At 39.4% G+C, this 25186-nt stretch overlaps 1 protein-coding gene across 1 annotated transcript in view; it reads right to left on the reverse strand.

The window, feature by feature from the left end:
• Positions 1 to 25186, reverse strand: part of EXT2 (exostosin glycosyltransferase 2) — a 180644-nt gene that overhangs the window by 41814 nt on the left and 113644 nt on the right. Inside the window, exons 10-11 of the mRNA XM_008580244.1 lie at positions 17862 to 18051; positions 8888 to 9054 (exon numbers count right to left, since the gene is read on the reverse strand). Of these exons, the coding sequence (XP_008578466.1) occupies positions 8888 to 9054; positions 17862 to 18051 (357 nt within the window). The remainder of the gene's footprint in view (positions 1 to 8887; positions 9055 to 17861; positions 18052 to 25186) is intronic.

A 25186-nucleotide genomic window follows, 5' to 3' on the forward strand; every position in this document is an offset into this window, starting at 1 on the left:
GGAGAGACTGGACCCAGGAAAGGGAGAAGGGACTTACTTCCTGTTTTGCTTGCTTTTCCTGCCTGTGTGGCATTTCCTTTCCCCCCCCCCCCCACCCGCCAGTGGGTCTAGACTCTCTGAGCACTCCCAGAACCAGCCTCATCTTGCCCCCTCAGAAATGCTAGCAATACCAGCCAGGGGCACCTCCTCACATGTCTAAGGCCCAGCACTGGGGGCCCCTCCTCCAAGATTCTAGGTTCTAATAACTCCAACCTCTTCCATTCTTTCCTGTGTTCCTCTTGTCCTAGGGGCCCTGCATATTTCCTGGAGTTATTATCTCTGTATATTTTCAGCCTTCCCTTTTTGCTTTCTGCTCTCTGATACCTGTGTATTAGAGAATTTCATTTATTAAATTAATTCTGTTGAAACAACTAATATGGACTCTGCTTTCCTAACTAACACAGACTCTTATTTATGAATATAAGAATTTGAAAGAAAATGCTCAGGTGTTTTTATCTTCACTAAAGAGAAATTCTAACAAATGGGTTTGTATAGAGGCAAAAATCAGAACAGTTATATAACAAAGTTTTTAGGGATGGCCTGGTATGGTGAAAATAGCACTAAAATGAGTTCTAGCCCTCTTAGTACTATTACTAACTGAGTAATATTGAGTAAGTCACTTATGAGCTTCATTGTATAACTTATGGATAGTGGGCCTTATCCATAAGTAAAAGTGAGCAAACTAATTGTCTCTAAGTTTCTTTCCAATCTGAAACTATCACTCTATCCTCAAGAAATCACCAGTAAAACCATCTGAGCCTGGAGTTTTCTTCATGGGAAGATCCTGATATCTTTAATAGAGAATTATCCACATATTCTGTGTAAGCTGTAATTTTTAAAGAATTCTTCCATTTCATATAAATTTTCATAATATTCTCTTAATACTCTTTTAATGCCTGTAAGACCTGTAGTGACAACCCTTCCTTAATTCCTTTCATTCCTGGTAATGATCGTTTGTGTTCTTTTTGAGTGGTCTAGCTAGGGATTTATCAATTTTGCTAATCTTTTCAAAGGACCAATTTCTGGATTTATTTTCTCTGTTAGTCTGTTTTTGACATCACTGATTTTAGCACTTATCTTTATTATTTTCTTCCTTCTACTTGCTTTGAGTTTAATTTACTCTATTTTTTCCAGCTTCTTAAAGTGGAATGAACTTTTGGTCACTGCATTTAGACTCTTTTTTGTAATATAAGCAAGCATTTAATGCTATAAATTTCCCCTAAGCACTGCTTTAGCTGCACACCACAAATTTTTTTCAGCTTTGGAATATGGTTTAATCACAAAACCCATCAATTTTAAGTGTGTGATTCAATGAGTTTTGACAAGTGTGTACAGTGATATAACCACCACCACAATCATAATATAGAACATTTCCATCACCTGAAAAGTTCCTTCTTGCTTGTTTGCTGTCAGTTTCAACCCCCAGCCCTGGCAATACTCGTATAGTGTTTTTCTACTCTAGAATTTCATATACATGGAATCATACAGTAAGTAGTCTTTTTTGCATCTGACTTTGTTCACTTAGCATAATGCTTTTGAGGTTTATCCATGTTGCATGTATCAGTTTATTTCTTTTTCTTGCTGAATAGTACTCCATTGTGTTGATATTCCACAATTTGTTTATCCATTTACCAGCTGATGTTTCTGGTTTCAAGATCTTATAAATAAGGCTATGAACACTTGAGTACAAGTCTTTGTGTAGATATATGTTTTTCTTTCTTTTGGAAACTGGGTCATATGAACAGTGAATGTTTAACTTTATGACAACCTGCCAAACTGTTTTCCATATGGGTTGTACCACTTCGCATTTTCAGCATCAATGTATGAGTTCAAGTTGCTCCACAGCCTCACCAATACTCGGTATTGGCAGTCTTTTTAATTTTATTTAGTCATTCTAGTGGGTATATAATGGTAAGGAATTATACTTTTATTTTAGAATTGCTCGACTATGATGTTGAGAATTTTATTTTGTATAAAATTTTGTATCTCTAAATTTTGTATCTCTAAATCTTTTTAAATGTTTTGTGCAATAATTTTTACTCAATATGTCCTTTCTTCCTCTGTTTAATCCTATTGTCTTTCAGCTCTTTTTTACATTTTATTTTTATTGACAAATAATAATTATATATATTTATGAGGTATAATGTGATGTTTTGTTACATGTACAAATTGTGGAAGAGCAAGTCAGGCTAATTAACATATCCATCACCTCACACACATTTCTTTGTGGTAAGAACATTTAAAATCCACTCTTTTAGCAATTTTGAAATATACAAGAGTACTTCAAAAAGTTCATGGAAGGATTAATATCCTTTAAATTCCATTTTTCCGCAAACTTTTTGAAGTACACTCATACATTATTAACTACAGTCACCTTGCTGTGCAATAGATCACCAGAACTTATTGCTCCTGTCTAAATGAAATTTTGTACCCTTTGACCAATATTTCCCCTTTCTCTGTCTCCCTCCACTCCCACCCCCAAGGCTCTGGTCACCACCATTCTACTCTCTACTTCTGTGAGTATGAATTTTTAGATTCCACATATAAGTGAGATCATCTGGTATAGTCTTTCTCTGCCTGGCTTATTTCACTCAGCATAATGTCCTCTAGATTCACCCATGTTGCACAAATGACACAATTCTGTTCTTTTAAGGCCAAATAGTATTGCATTGTGTACGTACAACATATTTTCTTTATCCATTCACCTGATGATGGACACTTAGGATGATTCCATAACTTGGCTATTGTGAATAATGCTGCAAAGAACATGGGAGTGCAAACATCTCTTCAATATACTGATTTCGATTCTTTCAGATATATACCCAGAAGTAGGATTGCTAGATTATACGGAAATTCCATTTTTGTTTTTTTGCAGAACTTCCATATTGTTTTCCAAAATGGCTGTACTAACTTACATTCCCAACAACAGTGTAGAAAGGCTCCCTTTTCTCCAAATCCTTACCAACACCTGTTATCTTTCATCTTTTTAATAACGGCCATTCTAACAGGTATGAGGTGATATCTCATTGTGTTTTAATTTTCATTTCCCTGACGATTAGTGATGTTGAGTGTTTTTTCACATATCTGTTGGCCTTTTGTATGTCTTCTTTTGAGAAATATCTATGCAGGTCCTTTGCTCATTTTTTAATAGGGTTGTTTTCTTGCTATTGAGTTATTTGAGTTTCTCATACAGTCATGTGTTATTTAATGACAGATACATTCTGAGAAATGATTGATAGGTGATTTTGTCATTGTGCAAACATCGCAGAGCATATTTACATAAATGTAGATGGCATAGCACACTATATACCGAGGCTATATAGTATAGCCATTATAATCTTATAATAATCTGATGTATATGTAGTCTGCTGTTGACTGAAATATCATTATGCAACATGACTATTATTTTTTAGATGAGCCCCTTATCTGATGTATGATTTGCAAGTATTTTCTCCCAGTCTGTGGGTTGTCTCTTCACTCTGTTGACTGTTTCCTTTGCTATGCAGGTTTTTAGTTTGATGCAGTCCCATTTGTCTATTTTTGCTTTGTTCTGTGTTTTTTTTGTGAAGTAACTAGTCAAACCTTTTACCTATTTTTTATCAGCTTGTTTTCTTATTGAGTTGTGAGTATTCTTCATATATTTTGGATACAAGTCCCTTAATATACAAGTTTTGAAAATATTTTTCCCAATCTATAACTTGTCTCCTTATTTTCTTAGAAGTGCCTTTTTTCCAAGTGGTGTTAATTTTAATGAAGTCCAACTTATCCATTTTCTTTCTGTTATAAGTCTTACAATTTGTCTCTCATTTAAGAATCATTGCCTAACCCAAGTACACTAAGATTTTCTCCTGTGTTTTCTTCAAGTTTTATAATTTTAGCTTTTGCATCTGGAATTACGATCCATTTTCAGTAATATTGAGAAGTTAAATTTTTTTTTAAAAAGATCCATTTTTCAGTTAAGTTTTTGTATTCAGTATGAGATAAGGGTTACAATCTTTAAAATATGGCTATCAAATTATTCCAGCACATTTAGTGAAAAAATTGGCTTGTCTACATTGAACTGGCTTGGCTCCTTTGCTGAAAATTAACTGACTGTATACGTATGTTCTATTTTTGGACTTTTTATTCTGTTTCATTGACCTATATGTCTAAATTTACACCAATACCACAGAGTCCTGATTACTGCAGCGTTATAGTAAGTCTTAAAATAAGGTAGCTTAAGTCCTGCAACTTTGTTCTCCTTTTCAGAATTGCTTTGGCTTTTTCAGGTCCATTGTGTTTCCATTTCAATTCTAGAACCAGCTTGTCAATCTCAACAATGACAACAAAAAAATCCTGGAATTTTGATTGGGATTGCTTTGAATCTATAGAACAATTTGGGGAGAACTTACATATTAACAATAGTGAGTCTTTGGATCCATAAACATGACAGATCTTTCTATTTATGAAGTTGTTTCTCTCAGCAACGTTTTGTAGGTTTCACCGAACATACCTGGCACGTTTTGTTAAACTTTTCAAGTATTTCATTTCTTATGCTAACAGGAGAATATAAGTATGACTTTTTTTTTTTTTACAGCTTTTTGATAATAGAGTTGACATAACAATAAACTGAATTTATTTAAAGTGTGTAATTTGGTATGCTGTGACATTTGTGTACACCAATAAAACCATCACCCCAATTAAGATAATATACATATCCACTTCCCCTAAAAGTTTTTTTGTGCCCCTTTGTTTTTCTTCTCTCCTGTCCTTCAGAGCCTGACCCTCCCCACCCCTTCTCCAGGTAACCACTGATCTTTCTATCACTATGGAGTAGTTTGCTTTTTCTAGAATTTTATATGTATGGAATCACAAAGTATGTTCTCCTTTTCATCTTGCTTCATTAACTCAGTGTAATTATTTTGAAAAATATCCATTTTGTTGCATGTATCCATAGCTTATTCTTATTTATTGCTGAGTTGTATTCTACTGTATGGATATGCAACGATTTGTTTACCCATTCAGTTGTTGATGGACATCGTTTTTTCTTTCCTCTAGTTTTAAGTTATTACAAATAAAAGCTTCTATGAATATTAGTGTACAAGTATTTGTTGTAGAGCTATGTTCTTACTTCTCCAGGGTAAATCCCTATGGGAAGAATGGCTGGGTCATATGGTAAGTGTATATTTAACATTTTAAATTCCAAACCATTTTCCAAAATGGCTGCATCCAGATTATGGATCACGGTAAAGTGGAAGGGCATGCAGGCTAGAATAGTGTTTCATATCCTTTATATGCATGCAGATAATGGAAATTTATTCATTCTGAGTAACTGCTGAATGCCACAAACTGGGTTAAGCATAGAGGATACTGCAATGAACAAGACAGCCATGGTTCCTGTCCTAGGGTGCTTATGTTCTAGAAGAAAACACTGACATAAACAACATTGTTCACAATTAATTATTTGCTTATAAAGAGGTACAGAGTGCTCTTAACCGAATGGAGACTGGGGACTCTCTGAAAGCTTCTTTGAGACAACAACATCCAAGCTGAGTGTTAAAGGATGAGTAGGAATTAACAAGGTAGAGAAAATCCTAACTGGCTATGATAAGTGCCACACAGAAGTAGTTGTGGGTTCCAATATTCATCAGTCAAGCCTGCTCTGAATTCCTGCATGAAAATTAATCCTAGGCTTTGGTATAAAAAACAGAATATAGGAGCACCACTATCTTCCATCTTCTGAATCAATACTAAAGAGTACCCTCTTCAGGAGAGAAATGTCCCTTCTGAATAATAAAAACAACCATCTCTCTCATGAATCACAGTAGAATCATAAATGGAATAATGAAAATAATAGTAGTAGTCATGATAATAATGGTAGCAGCAGCTAACATGGCATGTGTAAAGGACATAACCAGAGAGTGCACTTACTGAACAGCCTCCATGTGGTACTGGCTATGTAATTTTACCCAAGGCACATCATAACCCCATGAAGTATATTCTCATTGCCATTTTATATGAGAATAAACTAGAATCCAGAGAGATTAAATAGCCTGTCCATTGTCATAAACTGGTCGCTGGGAGAGCAGAAGTTTGGACCAAAAGCTATCCTAACTTATGCATAATATTGATTAATATGCAAGAAATAATTCTACAAAGGCCCTAAAGCACCATTGTTAGGGGTACCTGAAAAATGTGTTTGCCTTAGCGAAATAATTTAGTAACAGACAAACAATATGCTGATGGCTCTAAGTACTATATTTAAGGACTAGTGGTCTCTGACAAATGTCATTCAGGGTAAAATCCTCAGGGAAGATGGCGTAATGTCAGACAAAATTGGATTTAAATCCGAACTCTTCCACTTACTAGATGTGTGACTTTAAGCAAGATATCTAATCATGTTTAGTCTCAGTACAGAATGAGGAAAACAATACCTGCCTTGTATGTTTGGAGAAAGATAATAAGTAATGTATGTGAACACTCAGGACATTGACAGGAACATAGTAAGTTATATACAGAAGGTAGTTAGGAACGTGTTCCTTCCACAGCATCTGGAGAAGATTCTGACTAATGGAGGTGAGGCAGCTTCCTGATCTCACTCCTCTAATTTGCAATTACTTCTTTAGAGGTAATACGAAATCAAACACAAGCGATCAGAGGAGAGAGGTAAAGATTTAAGTTCGATCTCCCTAAGTTTTGCACTTCCTCGCTTTAACATATTCTCTGTTGCTTGAAACAGACTCAAGGTTGAAAGAGACCCCAGGTTTCAATATTCATGAGATCCAAAGGTTTCAACTCAAGGTTGAAAGAAATCCCAGGAATACATTCAGTCCACCTTTCTTTTTTTTTTTATTAGACTTCCTTTTAGACTAATTGACGATACCAAAGAGCTAGTACTCTTTCTGTTTTGGCCATATCATTCTAAGCATTCCCTTTTACACCTCACTTTTGCTACAAAAAGAAACACACGAATAGACTTTGAAGCCATTATATGCAACAAAGAAAGAAAACACTGGCAGAAAAAATTAGTCTTTTTTGCTATCACTTGGCTAGAGAAACAAGTAGGCAATTTGCTTTTTTAAAAATTGGGAATGATGGGCCGGCCCGGTGGCGCACTGGAGAGTGCGCCGCTTGGGAGTGCAGCGGCGCTGCCGCCGAGGGTTCAGATCCCATGTGGAGACCAGTTCCCGCTCACTGGCTGAGCGCGGTGCGGGCGCAACACCGAGGGTTGCGATCCCATTGCCGGTCCCCGGTGCGGGCGCGACACTGAGGGTTGCGATCCCGTTACCGGTCAGTAAAAAAGACAAAAAGAAAAAAAAAAAAAATTGGGAATTATAGTATACTAAATATCATCCAACACCCTAGATGTGATGATGTAAAAGTCATCTCCTATGGGCCGGCCTGGTGGCGCACTGCTACAGTGCGCCGCTTGGGAGTGCGGCGGCGCTCCCGCCGAGGGTTCGGATCCCACATACAGACCGGTTCCCGCTCACTGGCTGAGCGAGGTGTGGATGCGGCACTGAGGGTTGCGATCCCGTTGCCGGTCCCGGTCCGGTACGGGCGCAACACTGAGGGTTGCGATCCGTTGCCGGACACGAAAAAAAGACAAAAAAAAAAAAAGTCATCTCCTATGAATGAAAATAAATCCAAAAAGGTGAATGCATGTTTTATTAGCTATTCTCATGCCTTTCATTGGTCAATAACTATATCAACCAGGGTATCATACATCAATCTACTTCATAATTTCACTCAAATGGAGTTGTTTTTTTAAAAAAAAAAAAAAAAAAACCTGGGAAAACTTGAGCTTTTAATTTTTGGGGGTGGTGATGGTGCTAGTTGTGGGCGATGGATTCCTATTTCTTCCCCTTAAAATCCACTTCACTTTAAGGATTTAAAAATAAGTGGTGATGGTGCTAGTTGTGGGCGATGGATTCCTATTTCTTCCCCTTAAAATCCACTTCACTTTAAGGATTTAAAAATAAATTTCTATAATAAGTATAAGTACCAAATGTGGCTTCATTTAATGTAATTTCATGATTTCTCAAGAACCCCAGATTCAAAAAATCCTGGGTTAACTAAAGAAAATGGTTATTTCTCTTCCGAAAGCAAGGTGACCAGAGGGGATAAATTTCACCACTTCCCTATGCCAGCTGCAGCTAATTGATTTACACACTTTGTTGTACTTAGGTCTGATACCACCTTTATGCCCCCGGCCGCAGGCCTCTGCCTGTCGCCGTCATGCATCTCACGTACATCCTCCCTGACAGGGCTCATCAATTCCTACTGCTTTTCACCAGGCCTGGCTCTGGCACTTTCCCCTGGGGAGACCTTTATTGGTCTCCATACTTAACCCCTGAACCCAGCCTAATCCATCAGCTGCACTGAGTGAACAGCGATAGAGAATGTTTCTCCCTGAAGACAGGCGGCCAGCCTCACCACTTAAAACTCAGGAAGAAAGCCACTACACGGTCTGCTTTCTGTTTGTCAGTGTCGCCAGTTTCTTCACTTACTGATGTTTTTACTGCTGTGGTGACCAGCGGCTTGAAGTGATATTCAAGGAGACATCAATTAAGCGCTTGTTAAATGCTATAGATGCTCTTTTGAAAATGTCCCCGGGGACTCTCCTTGGGAGTCCCCAAACTAGTGAAGGGCACAGTTATCATTTTGGAGTAGGGTTTCCCCAAGGTTTTGAAGAACAGCTTCATAACCCACACCCTTATGCATAGCTTTTGGACTCTACTGGGAGATTTAAGAAATTATGACTTTAGAGAATAAAGTATAAGAAGTATAATACTCTTTTTTAGGAAAAACAAGCAATAATAGGCAGTAAGTATTAAACAGACACATATACTGTTTAAAACCTCCTTACCTCATAACCAAACTGCAGTTCATCAGAGGTCAGCATAATGATATCATCATCGATGGCCAGAACAGCCTCTGTCTCGATTTCATCATAAGGGAAAAAACGGTTACTCAACTTATTTTCAGCAGTCCTCACAACTTTCAATGGGACCCGGATTTTGGGCCAGAGAGAATCTGGAAAAAGAAAAAAACAAGGTATTTACTATTCTCCTAACTTTTGTGAAGAGATAAAGTGGTGAAAGCATCCTATACAAATGAGAAAGAAGAATCAACTTATATCCATGGCTCTTATCAAATCTAAAGGTATAACTGTGCAAGTGGAGATTGAGACAGATGCATTTTTATTATAATGAAAATGTATTTACATATATGCACTCATATACACACATATATATATTTCTATCCTCTCTAAATCCTACAACACTACTAGTTGTCAATACTGTCTTAACTAGAAAGAAATTGGTTTCAACTCACAATTAAGAGGCAGAGAAGCAAAATGACTTGACCAAGGTCACAAGGACAGGAAGAAAAATACAGCCTGGATGGGCTCATTCTCAGGACCATGGCATTAACATCAGAACTCTACTCACTCTGGTAAATGCTCTGCAAAACACTTTCTGGTAGGTGCACCCCAGCTCAAAACTTGTCTGCAGCTGTGCTAGGAAATACAGTGCATGTGCTGAGATGTCGACCCCAGTGTGCCCACCTTCATAATGCTATCATGAACAGCTATCACTGCAGCTAAAATCTGCCTATCACAAAAGTATGTTTCACTGAATGAGTGTAGCTTTCTTAGTGTTTTATCCCCTCCCCACCCGCTGACTCACTAGGTTTGGTTTTGCATCATGACCAATTTACAGAGTAAATATCAAATTTCTAGGTCCAATTATGTGGGATTTTCTAGTATACTTAAACACCAACCCATGACGTGCCTTACATTTTTTCCCATTCTGCTTTGAAGTGATTGAGGTGATTCAACCACGGGTCCTTTATTTTAAATGTTACATTTAGCATAGCATGAAATTCATACTTTTTGATACAGTACACACATCCATAGCTCTCAGGGTTCTTTACAGAGGGCAGCTTGTTCTTCACACAGCATTTGTCAAATAAGAATAGGAAAGCTAGGTATCTTACTGCTTTGAAAAAGTCCATCATGTAATTGTGGTAAAATCTAGGTTTTATGTGTTTTAAAGTCCTCAAATGCCTGTGGTCAATCCAAAGTCATCATATTGAAGAAGTACGACAGAGGAAAAGTCAGAAGGGAAAAATGCTGTCTTAACTGACTGTAGATAAAATAGCTTACTTCTGCATATTTTACAATATAACCATATAACACATTGTTGGGTGCTCCCAGGGTCTTGGAAGGGGCCTGGACAAGTGAGAGGGAGTTAAGGAAAATATTCAGTGTTAAATAGACACAGAGCTTAAGAAAAAGTGGCCTACTCCTAAAGAAGCATGTTTGGGAAAGGGGTAACTGGAGACTAAAGAAATAATCCTGTGGGCTGCTGCCTTTTAATCAATAACAACAGTTAATTATAGTTTCAATACTGGTACATAACCAATATCTTTGTAATAAATGCATGGACACATGACTAAGAGATTGGAGACCTGAGAGAGAGAGAGAAAGAGAGAGAAAGAGAGAGAGAGAGAGAGAGAGAGAGAGAGAGAGAGAGAGAAGGGGGCCTTTGTTAAGTAAGTAATATACACCAGATACTCTATTGATACATTATCATTCAATCCTCCTAACAACCCTAAGCTGTAGAAACTACCTACAAAGTAGTATTTACATGGCTCATAGAAGTTAAGTAACTTGCCCAGTGATACACAGCTAATAAATGATAAGGCTAATATTTGAACCTAAATCCATTTAGCATCAAAGACCAAATAGGACCTGTATCATTGCAGTCTGAGAATCCTACGTTTTTCTCAATCTGGAACAAATCTATGAAAGTTCGATGACTTTCTCCAGCCATCATCTTATTCTTCGTTGCTTCTTACTTCCTTTTTCAGATAAATAAAATCCGTCATAAATCTAATATTTCCAAATCCTTATAAAACATGACTAAATTATAATATCTAAAATGAAGAAGGTTATAGCCCTACTTACCAGACCAGTCATTCTCAAACTTTTTGGTCTCAGGATCCCTTTATGCTCTTAAAATTATTGAGAATCCCAAAGAGGTTCTGTTCATATGAGATACACACACACACACACACACACGCACACACGCACGCACGCACTGTTTCTCTCTCATTTACTCACATTTACTGTAGTAGAATTAAGATTGAGGAAATTTTAAAACACAAGAACACACAAGCACACATTCCATTAGCCATTAGAGTAATGACATCTCATATCACACAAACTGGAAAACCCCACTGCACACTGTGAGAGAATAAGAGTGGGAAATGGAAATAATGGCTTAGTATTATTGCGAAAATAATTTCAAGATCCCAGACCCCCTGAAAGGATCTCAGGGATGCCCAGGGTACCTGACTCACACTTTAAGAATGGCTGTGCCAGACTCCGTGTTCAGATTTGGGTACCACAATATAAGAGAAGTACCAAAAAAACTTGGAAAATAGCATGGAAGGAGTAATGAGGATAGCGTAGGCATCTGAATCTAGGATTTCTATAGAATCCTTTAAGAAACTAACTAAGTATACCAGTTATCAATTCATTGCCTCTCAGCTTCAAATTCATGGCCTTATTTGTGATACTGGAACTGGAACGTGTGAACATTTCTCCTTTGCCAGCTGGCACGATGTTAAGCTTTGTCAGTAGGGGGCACTGAAGGGCCACTGCAGGAGGAAGGGGGCTTTTCTTCCTGGTTCTGGTGTGCCTTTTCTACTCCTTGCTCCTGCAATATTTGGTGGGCAGCAGGCAGTGGAACTTACTTCCAGAAGGTTTAAGTGGCACCCCTGGGGACAGCTTCCCAGTAGGTTCTGCAGCATCCCAACCAGCTTCCCGGTGAATTTAATAGCACCTCTGTAGGCAGCTTCCCATCAAGTTCTGTGGATGCCCTTATCAACAACTTGGCCGAGATTCTCCACACGGGAGATCCAGGTGAGCTCCACTGAAGCTTTAGCCTGTTTCTCAGCAAGTTCAATAATGTCCCATGGGCAGCTTCCTGTTGGATTCTGTGGGTATCCAAGGGAATGGTTGGTTTCCTGCTCATCAGCGTTGGCCTGTGGCATCTCAGCAAATCTCATCATCCAGAGGGCTACAGCTGTCCTCTCTTCAACAAGGTCTGGATCTCAGACCTAATTGGGGAAGTGGCTCTCTCAACTTTGTTTCCTGTAATCTTTAGATTCCTCTTTACCCTTTAGTAGAGAAATCCTGTTACTAGTTAAAAGTTCCTCTTATTAAATTTTTCCCATTAAAATTACTGTGTGGTTTCTGTATCCTAACTGAACCTTGACTAATATGCTAGGGATATCAGAAAGGTTATCAGATGAAAAGGCAATTGTTCTCTACAGCCTCTACAGTTAGAACCATGACCAACGGCTGGGTGAAAGTTGCAGAGAAATTGATTTAGACTCAAAGTAGGTAAGAACTTCCTGACGGTATAAACTGTTTTAGGATGAAATGTAATGCCTTTGGCAACACAATATGCCCTTTTACTTGAAATGCACTCACTTAGGTCGGATTTCTACTTGACATCAGGTGAGAGACTAAACAAGATGTCTCTGAGGTCCTAAGATTCCAGGAAGCAGCAACATATCACAGAAAGAACAGTCTTTGGAAGCAGTTTCAGATCACAGGTCTACCACATACTAGCCACGTGACCTTGAACAAGTCAATCACTTTGAACCTGCTTCTTCGACTATGAAGAAGGAATACCACTATCATCTCCACACGACTGACTGTGAGAATGAATGTGAATGCTTTAGCAGCACAGTACCCAAGCACATGGTGGATATTCACCAAATGTTAAATGTGCTGTCCCTTGAAAGTCTGCCTATTTACAGAACCAGAGGATTTTCTGAACCTTTGGTAAGTGGTGGCAAAGTGGTACATTTTAGATCTCGTACATCACCCTGACAATCCAGTGACATGCCCCCAGCTCATGCCTTCCTTGTCCCCTTTTAGATCAGAAGAATCCCTGCCACTAATCCTCTAGAAATGAGAAAATTTCTCACACTAACCAAAGAAAAGAACATGCAACTTTTGCCATATTAATTCCATAAGGCAATAAACAGCTCCTCTTTTTCCACTCTGTATAAAAATTGGGCTAGCTGCTCTGGTTAAGTATAAACCTGCCTCTACACTGAATGGAATCTGGACTTTCACTTGGGGAGTGTGTACACAACATTCAACCCACAGACAGCTTTCCACGTTCTTCATATACGTATATCCAAAGAATTACTCTTAACAATGTCCAGAAATAACTAACTTGTCCCTGTAAAGTCTTTGAGGGGGAAGTTTCAGAAAGTGAGGAAGGTCAAGGAGGATGACAGAGGGTGCTGATGGAAATGTAGAATAAATCATGGCTTTTTTAGAAATATAATTACTTTTCCCTGTCCTGAGTTAGGTCTGGGTAGCCAAAAGTCAGCTTTGGCAAAAGGCGTCTCCATTTCAATGACTGGCTGTCTGTGTACCATTGCTAGCACAAGACAGGACTCTAAGCAGAATTCCCAGTTTCTTGTCTTCACTGGTTCAAATGAAATAGGCCTCCTCCATGAAGGGGAAGTACCACTCTCTCAGGCTTCAGCTCCCTTCTGTGGAGGGGAAGGACGAGAGGGCAGCAATCAAAAAATAAGCATCATAATGACAGCCTGCCCTCAAGGTGCACAATCCTGATATGGAATTCTGATTTTAGAAAGGTTATCTTAAAAAAATTAGGACCGGAGCAGTACCAGGAGAAGGGAGCATAAGGTAGTAAAGGATTTATGTAAGAAAGAAAAGAAGTTTTTTCTTCTCATTAGTATTTTCAAAATAATAGATGTGTTTTTCTCTCTTTGAGTCCCTGTCAAGGGTCTAGTTCTTCTGCACAATGACAAATCAGAGAACTGACAAAGCATAATCATTCCCCTACAACTAAATGGAAATCTAAATAGACACAGTGGGGCTTAGTCCAAAGGGTATGAGCTTTGGATCCAGAGAGACCTGTGTTTATTTCTAACTCTGCCATTTGCAGCTTTGTGATTTAGGCAAATTACTCTTGTAATCTGAGTTTCATTTTTCTTATTTTTGTAAAATGGGGATAATAACAGCTTCCTTGCAGGCCTGTCATAAGGACTAGAGATACTACGTGTAAAGCATTTAGCACAATTCCTATTCTTAAGATATAAAAGGTATACAATAAATGGTTATAATAACACTGTATCATTATCATATTCACAAATGGATTCTTGTAAAATCCCATGAACTTCACTTCTCTACTGATAACCTGAAGAGGTCTAGACAGAAGGATATGGGGATGGCCCGTTAGGATGCAGAAGGAAACAGAGTCATAGCTAGAAATCTTTAAGCCCTAATGCTATTGCTTAGCCTAGATGGGGTCTCTTTTCCTTATTCCTTTAAGTTCTGACTGGAACAGCATGCCCTTGTATCTTGTGTCCCATCCTGTTAATCCATAGCAGGAAAAATAGAAGTGTCACCATTTTTTTTTTTTTTTTTTTTTTGGCAGCTGGTGAGTACAGGGATCAAACCCTGGACCTTGGTATTATCAGCACCACACTCTAATCAACTAAGCTAACTGGCCGTCCTGAAACCTTTCATTCACACAACGTAACCTGAAAAATAAGATTTTTCAAACACATTGCTGAATTTATGAAAAATAACCAAACTGTTGCACCAGGTGAGCTTCACAGTGTGAGCTTTAATCTGGCTCCAAGGAGAAAAAGAACTCATTGTGTCAAGGGTATTTTTTTTAAAAGTATATTGATAAACAGTTTTCTCCATGTTGAATGCCAAGAGAGATGTGAGCAAAGAGAATTTCTCTCCAACTTGGCAAAGGTACTGCAAAATATTCAGGTTGACTGAAGATGACTCCAAGCCCATCCAGCCAATAACTGTCATAAACACAACCACAGATCCACAAAATAAATGATCAGATTGTCTCCATACAAACCTTGAGCCTGCTTCAGAAGTGCCCGAGCTGCTCAGTGCACAGCTGGTCCCCATGCCAGGGAACTGCTCCTTCTAGTCCCCTGTTGCCTCTCTGCATTGACTACCCTGACATGCTCATGCTCAGCCAACCCCACCCTGCCTACTAAGGGCCATGAAAGGCACAAACTGAAGATGGGGGGAGGGGGTGAGAGGGGCTCCTGATGTCAGTTCAAATTTAAAACTGAAATCCGTTAAAATAGAAAGCTGAGTTACATCTATCTGAAACATACAGTGCAAGAGCTTCCTCCAGACTGAGGCCAAGGGCCAAGGCAAATAACCTCTATATCCATCAAGTTTGAAAACTGAAGAATTGGGGAGGGGAAAGGCAGCGGCCTGCCTTTTTTTCTGACAGAGCTCAAAACCAATGTGATGAAAGCTCACTGGAAATTTCTATTGCCTAGTCTAAGTATTTACTTAAACTTCAAACCCAGCAATTTAGACTTAAATGTAACCAAAAGAAAAAAGTATTTGGTTGGATTGTAGAATTAAAAAAAAAAAGTGGAAGGGGGGTAGATTTCTGCCTACACTAATCCTACCAGCAGCAGACATGTTAACCACAATATTTATTTTAGTAAATGTACAGAAAGGGAAAAACATCACTTTCACCTCTAATATTTCAAAGCCTTAGACTTGCTTTTTTTTAAAAAAAAATATATATGTTACTAATGCTGTACATGAAAAATCAGATGCATTTGTTGGCATGAGGACCAGAGCTGACAGCCTCATTTACCAACTGAAAAACACCCCACAGAAGATTAAACATGGTTCATGTTCTCCCCAAACAACCACATCACCAGAGCCAGGGCACTGACCTAAAAACCACCATTAGAGAAAAGCTGGTCCAGTCACTACACGTGTCAAAATTAGGACCTCATCAGTTAAGGGCTCGCTTTCCTCCCTAGAGCCAAAATATTTCTAAAATAAACTAAACTCTTGGTCATAAAATTAACCACTACATTTTAGTAGGGTCTACCAAAAATTAAAACTGAACATTCAGCTCCAAAACCTGGGCTCTTGCTACTGCCTTTAGTTACGCCAGTGTAGAGGCTTAGACCAAGAAGGAAGAAAAAGATTTCTCCTTTCTCATGGCTTGTACTGATATACGCCCAAAAGAATTGGCTCAAATTCACAATGAAAAGTTCACCTTATGCCCAAAGTAGCTTATCAGGGTTTGTAAGGGAGAAGCCTCTTTGGCATTTGGCACCAGAGTTTGCAACTCTGCCTTTATGGGCAGGATTGTAGGAGGGGCTGAGAGGCTCTCCCTGAACACCAGTGGCCTTTGTATGCAGGAGCAAAAGCAGGCCTGTGAAGGTAGCGTGACATAACAGGCTGCTCCAGATCCAACGAGGGGTCACAGCCTCCCTTCTTAAAACACGGCCCACCCTTTACAAATGAAGGGACTGATCAGCAATGCACTACCACCAAATTCACTTCACTCTGGGGAAAGGCTACCAGTATCAACAAATCCAAGTCAATCGGCAGAGGCCCTCTCCAATCTGCCCCTCTACACAGCTCTTTTTAACTCTACCTTTTCCTTCCTTTCTGTCATTCTCTTCCTCCCCTCCTAGATGATGCCACACCTTCTTCTTCTACTCCTTTCCTTCCCCTTTATTAGGAGTTGAACAAGCAAAACAAAAATCCAGAAAACCGCTCATGTTATAGTGTTGAGAGCGAGAGAAAACTTGGCATAAAAAAAAACCAAAATAGTTATGCTTATGCTTCAGGGCATAATATGCGACCTTCATTTAAATATCTATTTTATTTACTTTAACCGTGGCTCCTTAAATCTAAAAAGAAGTATATCATTCTTTCAGAAAACAAAAATCCCACAAAGTAAAATTATTTAAATGTCTCAGGAGCTAAAGAATTTTCTAGAGGCAAATTCTGATTTGGCTACCAGAGACAGAAATATGGTGTTCTTCCAGCCTAGACTATAGATCTCCTACTGGTAGTTTCCAGGGTTGACTAGCCCAACTTCGGTATATTCAATTAAAAGGGACTAGCCATAAAAAGTGCAGATACTACTGTCAAGCAATAAACTAGACCTTATCGGTGACAGTGGTGCACATTACAAACTTCAAACTCATTCCTTGCTCTAATCCATCAGAAACTTCCTGGCTTTAATAGGCTATAAATGGCAGGAGCTTTGAAGTCCCTGGGATTAGGATCAGTAATAGACAGACTCAATGAGAAACTAAATGCAGGTGGAACATACTCTATGACTCCTGAATTAAAAACAAATCCAATTAATCAAACAGTCCTCAACCCTAGCTTCCAGCCAGCAGCTTACAGCAGTGGCTATGGCAAAGAACAAGCGATTAAGGATGAACCAATGGGAGCTTCGGCGGTTGCTCACTTGAAGAATCTGACTCCAAGTCTGGACAGGCTGTGCTTCGCTGCTGACTTTCCCAGAGGTGAGACCATCCTTTCCTCCCCCCACCATCCTTTTTTTTTTTTTTTTTTGAAGGAGAGCACAGTAGTAGAGCAGAGATAAGGAAGGAGAAAACTAATGCCTTTTAAACTGAGTTTTCATGTAAACAAATCAGCTGAGATGGCTGAGGGAAGCTGAGATCTGTTTTCCCAAGCTGATAGCCTTTGATCCTGTTGATTCCTAAGCCCCTAAACACTTGTGGTTAGAGTATGCCAGGGCTTGGAGTTAAATGGCCCACCCTAGAACAAGAATGACATGATTCGGAAAACTGGGGTCATGTGACTCAGAAATGGCACTGTTGGTTAACAAAGCAGGAAAATTCATTTAAAACAAAGGATGTGAATAATTTGGCCGTCCAAAATCAATCCAGCCGAGAGATGCACTCAAGCCCAAACCAGGCCTCTCCTGAACACACCACTTCCTCACTCTTACCTTCTGGAGGGTTTTTATTCTGATTATTCCAGACAACTAGCAGCTTGGACAGACTGGGCACCTTGGACACTTCAGTGATGACCCGGAAGAGGCTCTCCACTCTGTCATAGGTGAGGACAATGGCGGTGAACCCTTGAGACTGTGGTGGGATCAGCGGGAGGAAGAGTGGGTTGCTCACGCTGCCCCACTTCTGCAAGAGGACAAATTAACGTGGGTCAGAGAAGGAGCTTTAACAATGGGTCTGGCCCAACACTATCAGTAAACCCAAACATGGCAGGCTTGGTGGTTTTTACCATGGCCAATCCAAGAGCTAAGCGAGAGTTCAAAGTCTTCCCTTCCTCAAAATTTGCATGGATTCCCTTTAATTAAGTTTGGCTCTGATACCACTAAAAAAAGAAGCAGAGAATTTATGCAGCTGAGAAGAGATTTCCAGTTAAACATGGCAGATTAAAAATGTGCATTTATCTCTATTCCCTCCCCAAACCCTCTACAATGGCAGTTGATGAATAAAACACTATACATGTACAATGACAAAGAGATGGGAGAAGAGAGGACAGCTGATGAGCTGTATTAACATATTTCTGAAAGAGTGAAAGGGCTAGAGAAGGGGTAACAGCGCATGCATGTGAGAGTGGAGACCCACGTGCCTACCAAGAAAGGAGCCAAGAAAGGCCAATGAGCACCACGTGGGGAACCCCAAAGGCTCAGGATTAAACTCACCAGAACTGTGTGAAGGAAGAAGAGGGGTAGGGCTAAAAACAGGAGGACTGGATATACCTTAGGACAAGGAGCAGGTAGAGACCTAGATTCACAAACCCTCCCTCACCCCAGCCAGCCAGGAACCCACTTTGCTCCCCTCACCCCACTGAAGAAGGGAAGTTTAACTCAGAGGAAACAGAAGGTCTAGACATGGAAACACAGGCACAGTTGAGAGGAAAAGATAGGTTAAAAATCTACATTCTGAATGCTGAATCCTGCTGCCTTCTCCCTGCTTCAGTTCCCAAAGGGTTGGCAGCCATGTGGCCAGCTTGGCACCCCACCATCTTACATAGAGCCCTCCAGGCATAAGCTGGCCCTCACACAAAGAACTCTGATCAGCTTTTTAGTGCATGCCTCTTAATCATGAACAGATTCTAGAAACACAGACATTTCAAGAGCATCTTCAGCATGAATGACAGAAACCAAAGGAACAAAGGAAAAAAGGAACTCAGAGAAAAAAGAGACAATAGAAGAAGCAGAAGGAAATTAAAACAACATCAACAACAAATTATATCCTCAGGGAGATAAGATTTTTCATCCATGAAATAAGAATGAATTGCTATTTTTATTTAAAAAGATCTATCAAGGAACACAAAGAACTCTTGGACCTTAAAGACACAGTAGGTTAAAATTTTTTTCAAAAGGCAGGATTGAAAGATAATGATGATAAAATATTCCAGACTGGTGAACAAAAAGACAGAAATGAAAGATAGGACAGAAAAGATGAGACAATCCAGGAGGTCCAACACCCATTTAATAGGAGGTTCTAAATGTGAAAACACAGAATATGGAAGAAATGAATGTATCAAAGAAATTAAACAAGTTCTCAGTAAAGAAGACATGAGAGGCATAAATTTTCAGATTGCAAGCGACCAATAAGTAGCCAAAACAGTGAATTCAAAAAATAAAAAAGGGAAAAATAAAAAACAAAGCAAAATAACAAAATAATTCACTGTACAATTCTTAAAATTTCTCTGTAAGTTTGAATTTTTTTAAAAATAAAGTTTCAAAAGTAATGAAATTCAATTTCATTGCTACCATGAAAATATCAAAAAATTTTAATTCAGCAATGTAAGCAAAAATATTTTCATACTGATAATAGAAAAGTTATTAACATGTTCTTACATTTTTAAAAGCTTTACTGGTCTACAATTTATATACCATATCACCCACTTAAAGTATATGATTGTTTTGGTATATTACATTGCTAATTTTTAAAAACTATGGTAAAATATATATAATATGAAATTTGCCGTTTTAACCATTTTTAAGTGTACAATCAGTGCATTAATTACATTCACATTCATATGGTATCATGTGAAAAGCCCAGGACCAAACTCCCTCTCTGCTAGAGGGTGGCTGAATATGAAATGTCGTATCTCTTATTCTGGCTGCCCTACACCTCCCTAAAAGTCTTTCATACTCTGGACTCCCAAGGTCCCCTTATCAATCTCATCCATATCACTGAAGGACAGCCATCACCACATATATGACACAGCTGTTTGCCAGATGTAACAGTGTGGGATAGGAAATGTACACAAACACGTGGAATACACATGGGATGGGAACTCGAGGAGACTCAATGCGATTCCTGAAGTTCTAATGTAATCAGGATATTAAAGCCAAAATGTACACAACATGCCATACTTGGATTCCACAGCTGAGAGACATAATAGCAAAGGTTATCTTCTCAATGATGACCTTCTGTTTCCATGACACCATGCACTGACATTAAGCTGGAGCCTTAGGAATGTGCTTGGATTTTGGTATTTGTACCCTAGCATCCAATTATATTTCTAGGAATCCTTTGGAGTTTTCTACCCCAAAGCTTATTCTTCATCTCTTCTTGACATTTATGGGAACTGAAGTCAGTAAGTAGCCCTATGTATAAGTCACAATCCCCAAGAAATGGTTCATGGTCTATCCGCCATCACCCTCCCCAATCTACTTACCTACTCTTCCCAACACAATACTAATGCCCACTTGAAAAACACAATTTTAAATAGAAAACAAAAAAGATTTTGTTTAAAAAAGTGTGTAAATAATTTAACGTGTGATATTAAAACAGTCAGGTTTTACTGAGCACTTACTAAGTGCTAGGCACTGTGCTTTACATGTATTATCTCATTTTAGACTCTCAACAACCCCCAAGATAGATCTGGTTATTGTTCTCATCTACAGATGATGAAACTGTAGGATTGGAAGGAGCAAATGATGTTCAAGGCCATATGACCTGTGACAGAACTAGGATATAGTGCAGGCGGCCTGCCTTCAGACAGCTGCTGGTGATGGTGCACAGCCCTTCCCCACACTCTCCTACAAACTGACCAAAGCCGGGGCAAGCATCACCATTTTATAGATTTTGGAAAGTGAAGTGAGGGGAACTCCAGAGTTCACTACTTCTTGCTCTTCTCCAAGACAAAAATCCTGAAAGTTCTTGACCCTTGTTAATCAAACCTGAGCCAATAAGCAAGAATCTACCCCAAACACTATGATTTCAGAGAGTACATGAAATAAAAACACACCAAATATATATAACACTGACACAAAGTGAGCACATAAATTTAAAAAGGTAAATACACCACTAACAGAAGGAAAAACTATTAAATCGCCAACAAAATGAGGTCTGTTCGTTGGGAGAAGCGGGGAGAATGCCAACACACTTAAATGCCTTTATGACACTGAGCGAAGACAAAAATTCCCTAAGGGATGAAAAGCTTGGTTTCAGAAAATGAATGCCTTGGAATTTAAACAGAGGTAGCCCACTCCAAGGCATCACAGTTCTATTTTGAGGTGCTGCCAGGGAGAAGGAACCAGAGTCTCTGGCAAGACAACAGATCTGGTCTCATCGTATGCCAACTCCATTTGGGAAGTGGATGGCTAGGGATGGAGGGAGGACAGAAAGGAATGGTTGGCTGGGAAGCAGACAGTGACTTTTCTCGTTCAGTTTTTCCACACCACCCATTTACATCCCAAACAGTGCTTGAAAATAGGAGAAGGCAGCACGTCGGGGAGGCAGGGCATATAAAAGAGAACAACAAGGACTGAATCTTGCCAACACTGTCTGGTGAGATACAGAAATTGACACGAACACAGGAGGCAACATGTAAGCTACTGAGCATATGTTTACCACGTACAGGCTCGATTCTTCACTGCAGGACACACTACCAGGGATGTTGATGTAAAGAATTCAAAAGTGAGTTGGCATGTTTTGAGCCAGTTTTGGAATCACAAATTCAGGGTCTTTCACTTACCAGCTGTGGAACCTGGGCACATAATGCCTCTTGCAGCTCAGTTTCTCTATAAAATCATGATACTATTACTACTTTTCTAGGTTGCATTACCTAACATAAATGAGGTAATATAGGTAGAGTATGTGCCACATGCAAGCATTCAAGAAATGGTAGTCAATGGATGATCCCATGTGAGTAACAAAGGTTCGGGGCTTTATTTTCCGTGTGTCTCAGAAGTTGGGTGGGAGGTAGCCTAAGCATCTTGAGGACTCTCTCAGCACCAGAAATCTAAATAAAAGACTTCATCTCTATCTTTGCCTTATCATGCTTTAAGTTTTTGCATTATCTGGATTCTGTACCTATAGTTCTTCAAATACACTGTTTTTATCTCTGTGACTCTTTTTCTCACTATTCTTTATGTTTTGGCTACCCAGAAAATTCCAGAAAAGCAGGAGCCATAACACCAAGTGCCCATAACTCCTACAGTGCCTTCTGCTACTCAATATAAACTTGTTAAAAAAAAAGAAAAAATTGGGCCGGCCCGGTGGTGCACTGGATAGTGCACCGCTTGGGAAGCGCGGCAGCGCTCCCGCCCGAGGGTTCGGATCCCACATACAGACCGGTTCCCGCTCACTGGCTGAGCGAGGCGTGGGAGCAACACCGAGGGTTGCAATCCCGTTGCCAGTCCCCGGTCCGGTACGGGGTCAACACTGAGGGTTGCGATCCGTTGCCGGACATGGAAAAAGACAAAAGACAAAAAAAAAAAATTAATAAGTTAAATCTTTATGACCCAGGCCACGTTCTATTCTCTTTATGTATAGATACGAATAGTTGATGTATGCTCAAATGAGTGATGAGTTTTAAAATGATTTCCCACTTAATTCATTTTACAAGTACTTACCAAGAATCTTATTGTGCTAAGTGTTCTAAAGAAGTGTAGAGCTTTATAGGGATATTTAGCAGACAGCTTGAATCTGCACCTTGCCATTTACCAGTTTTGTGATGTGTAAAGTTACTTCTGTGAGTATCAGCTTCCTCTTCTGTAAAATGGGGATCATGATAGTACCTATCCCCATGATTAAATGAGATTATGTACAAAAACACTTAGCAGAGGGCTCAATACAGAACTGCATGAATGGTAGTTTAAAACAAATACCAAACACAGCTCTTCCCAATTTGTATTCTTCTTGCCTGCTAAAACACTGGCATTAGCGATTCAGCAATCATTCCTACTAGTATTATTTCTGGTACTCATTTGTTTAGTCAACATTTCCTGAATATGTATTATAAGCCTGGAATAGTGTTAAAGATGTAAAGGTGAACACATTCCTGGCTGTCAAAATACTCATCATCTGGTGGGGAAGACAGCTAGGTAAAAAGATAAATTATAATGCAAAACAAGAAGCAGGAAAACAAGGTCTTAAAGGTATTCCACAGGTACAAGCATGGAGGTCTACACAATTACCTCTATCCACCTGGAGGAGACGAGGAGGTCACTCTTGAGAAGAGTCATCAAGGATAAGCAGGAGAGGGCTAGCCAAAGAACCAAGTGAGTGGCACGTGCAAAGAAACCTTACAAGACAGTGAAAGACCCAACAAGGTCGCAGCGTGCTGGGAGGAGGAGGAAGGAGAGCAGAAATGAGAGGAACTCAGATCCAGGGAGGTGAAAGCCATATCATGGAAAGCCTCATAAGACATAGTATTTTAAGTTACACAATTAGCTTTTTTGTTTGTTTCTTTTGAAACTTTCTATTCCTGAGTATGGTTTTACTGGTAAATTAACATGACTACCTTTATGTTCAATTGCAAAAGGTCATAAATAAGAAATGCCGATCTGCAGCTAGGCTTCTGTGTCAATTGCTTTTCCCTTCCTCAAGCAAAATCCATTTGCCTCGAGCTCAGGGACAGCATGGTGAAAGGCAGTCTTTAATTGGGGTATATACCTTCACATGGACATTCCACTCCACTGGGGTAAGGTCAACAAACTAACCTCCAGAGAAAAACCTCACTGGAGAGGGACATTTCAAAAATGGCATTTAGTCACCTCTGAAATACCTTTAAGAACTAACCCCCTGCTGGCTGACCAAAGAAAGTGTCTACAGTCTGGGACCTCTTGACCCCACTTTCTGCAGGAAATCAAGCAAATTTAAACCTCCATAATTTACTCAAGACTCTGGCTTCTGCCAGGGAAAAAGCAAACAATACAGGCAATTAACTCTGTTGCCTGATTAAATCTCTATTATGGCAAGATAGGGCATGAAACCAGGCACCCAGCAATACAGACCTGAAAAGAGGTAAAGCCCATCACAGCTGCACCTTTGGAATCTTGGCTATCAATGAACTTTTCAAATATACTTGATGAAACTCTTCACTCCCAGAAGGGAGGAGATACGGAAAGAAGTGTGTATTATTCGGATAAAGAACTGGCCTTTGGCCAAAATGCCTTGTTCATCTCTCACCCATCCTCCCACCCTTCACTTCTCACTCCTACAAGGAATACCATTATAGAAGCTCCAATAAGAAATGCTACATTGTTAAATTGCAATCACACAAAAGTAATCCATAATAGCCACGGTAACTGTCAGGTCACAATGCTAGCTGTAGAAAAGTTCTTTCATACCACTTATTCTGGAAAGCCCTGGTGAATAAGCAAACTAGCAAAGAGAGTTGTGGGCTCAGGTTTCAGGATGCCTTGAAAAAAAGGCCTTGGGAGACTAAGCTTCAAGTCAACTACCAGTTCAAAGGGGATTCTCCTTCAAGAAAGGGATTCAAACTCAAGCAACTAGTTGTGCCTTTGGCAATCCCACACAAAGGAAGTTGTCTGGGCTCTTCTTGCAATCCTGTTTTGCTTTCTTGTAGTTAAAAAGTTATGGTAGCTCTGTATGAGCCTAACCAAAACCACTCTAGCCAAGGTTGCAATACAGAGACTGGAGAAAGGTGGTGAGCACATAGCCTTCACTAGCCATTCTGAAATGCTCTTGCTGGCGCTACTTGGGGATTATAAAAGGAAGAGTGAGTAAACCACATTTCATTACCAACTAAAGAACTCTTTCAACCTACCAAACCAAATCCCAGTGCAGGAGAAATCAAGCTGCAATGCTGCATGATTCAAAATTTAATTACTATTACTGTCCATATCAGAGATTTTTTTCTGTCACTATGTATAACTTCATGTGAAAATAAGAGACTTCAGATATTTGAGTCAACCCATATTTAAATGAAGCTGGTCTGCCTGAGCAGAAAAGTGAGAAGTCAGAGAAGAGAGGAAGATAGAAAGACAGGCCTGTTACACAGAAGCTTTTGAGCCCCTGGTAATGAGTAGCCTTACCTATT

The sequence above is a fragment of the Galeopterus variegatus genome, unplaced genomic scaffold (genome assembly GCF_000696425.1).
Source record: "Galeopterus variegatus unplaced genomic scaffold, G_variegatus-3.0.2 Scaffold2047, whole genome shotgun sequence".
In the NCBI taxonomy this organism is placed as follows: Eukaryota; Metazoa; Chordata; class Mammalia; order Dermoptera; family Cynocephalidae; genus Galeopterus; species Galeopterus variegatus.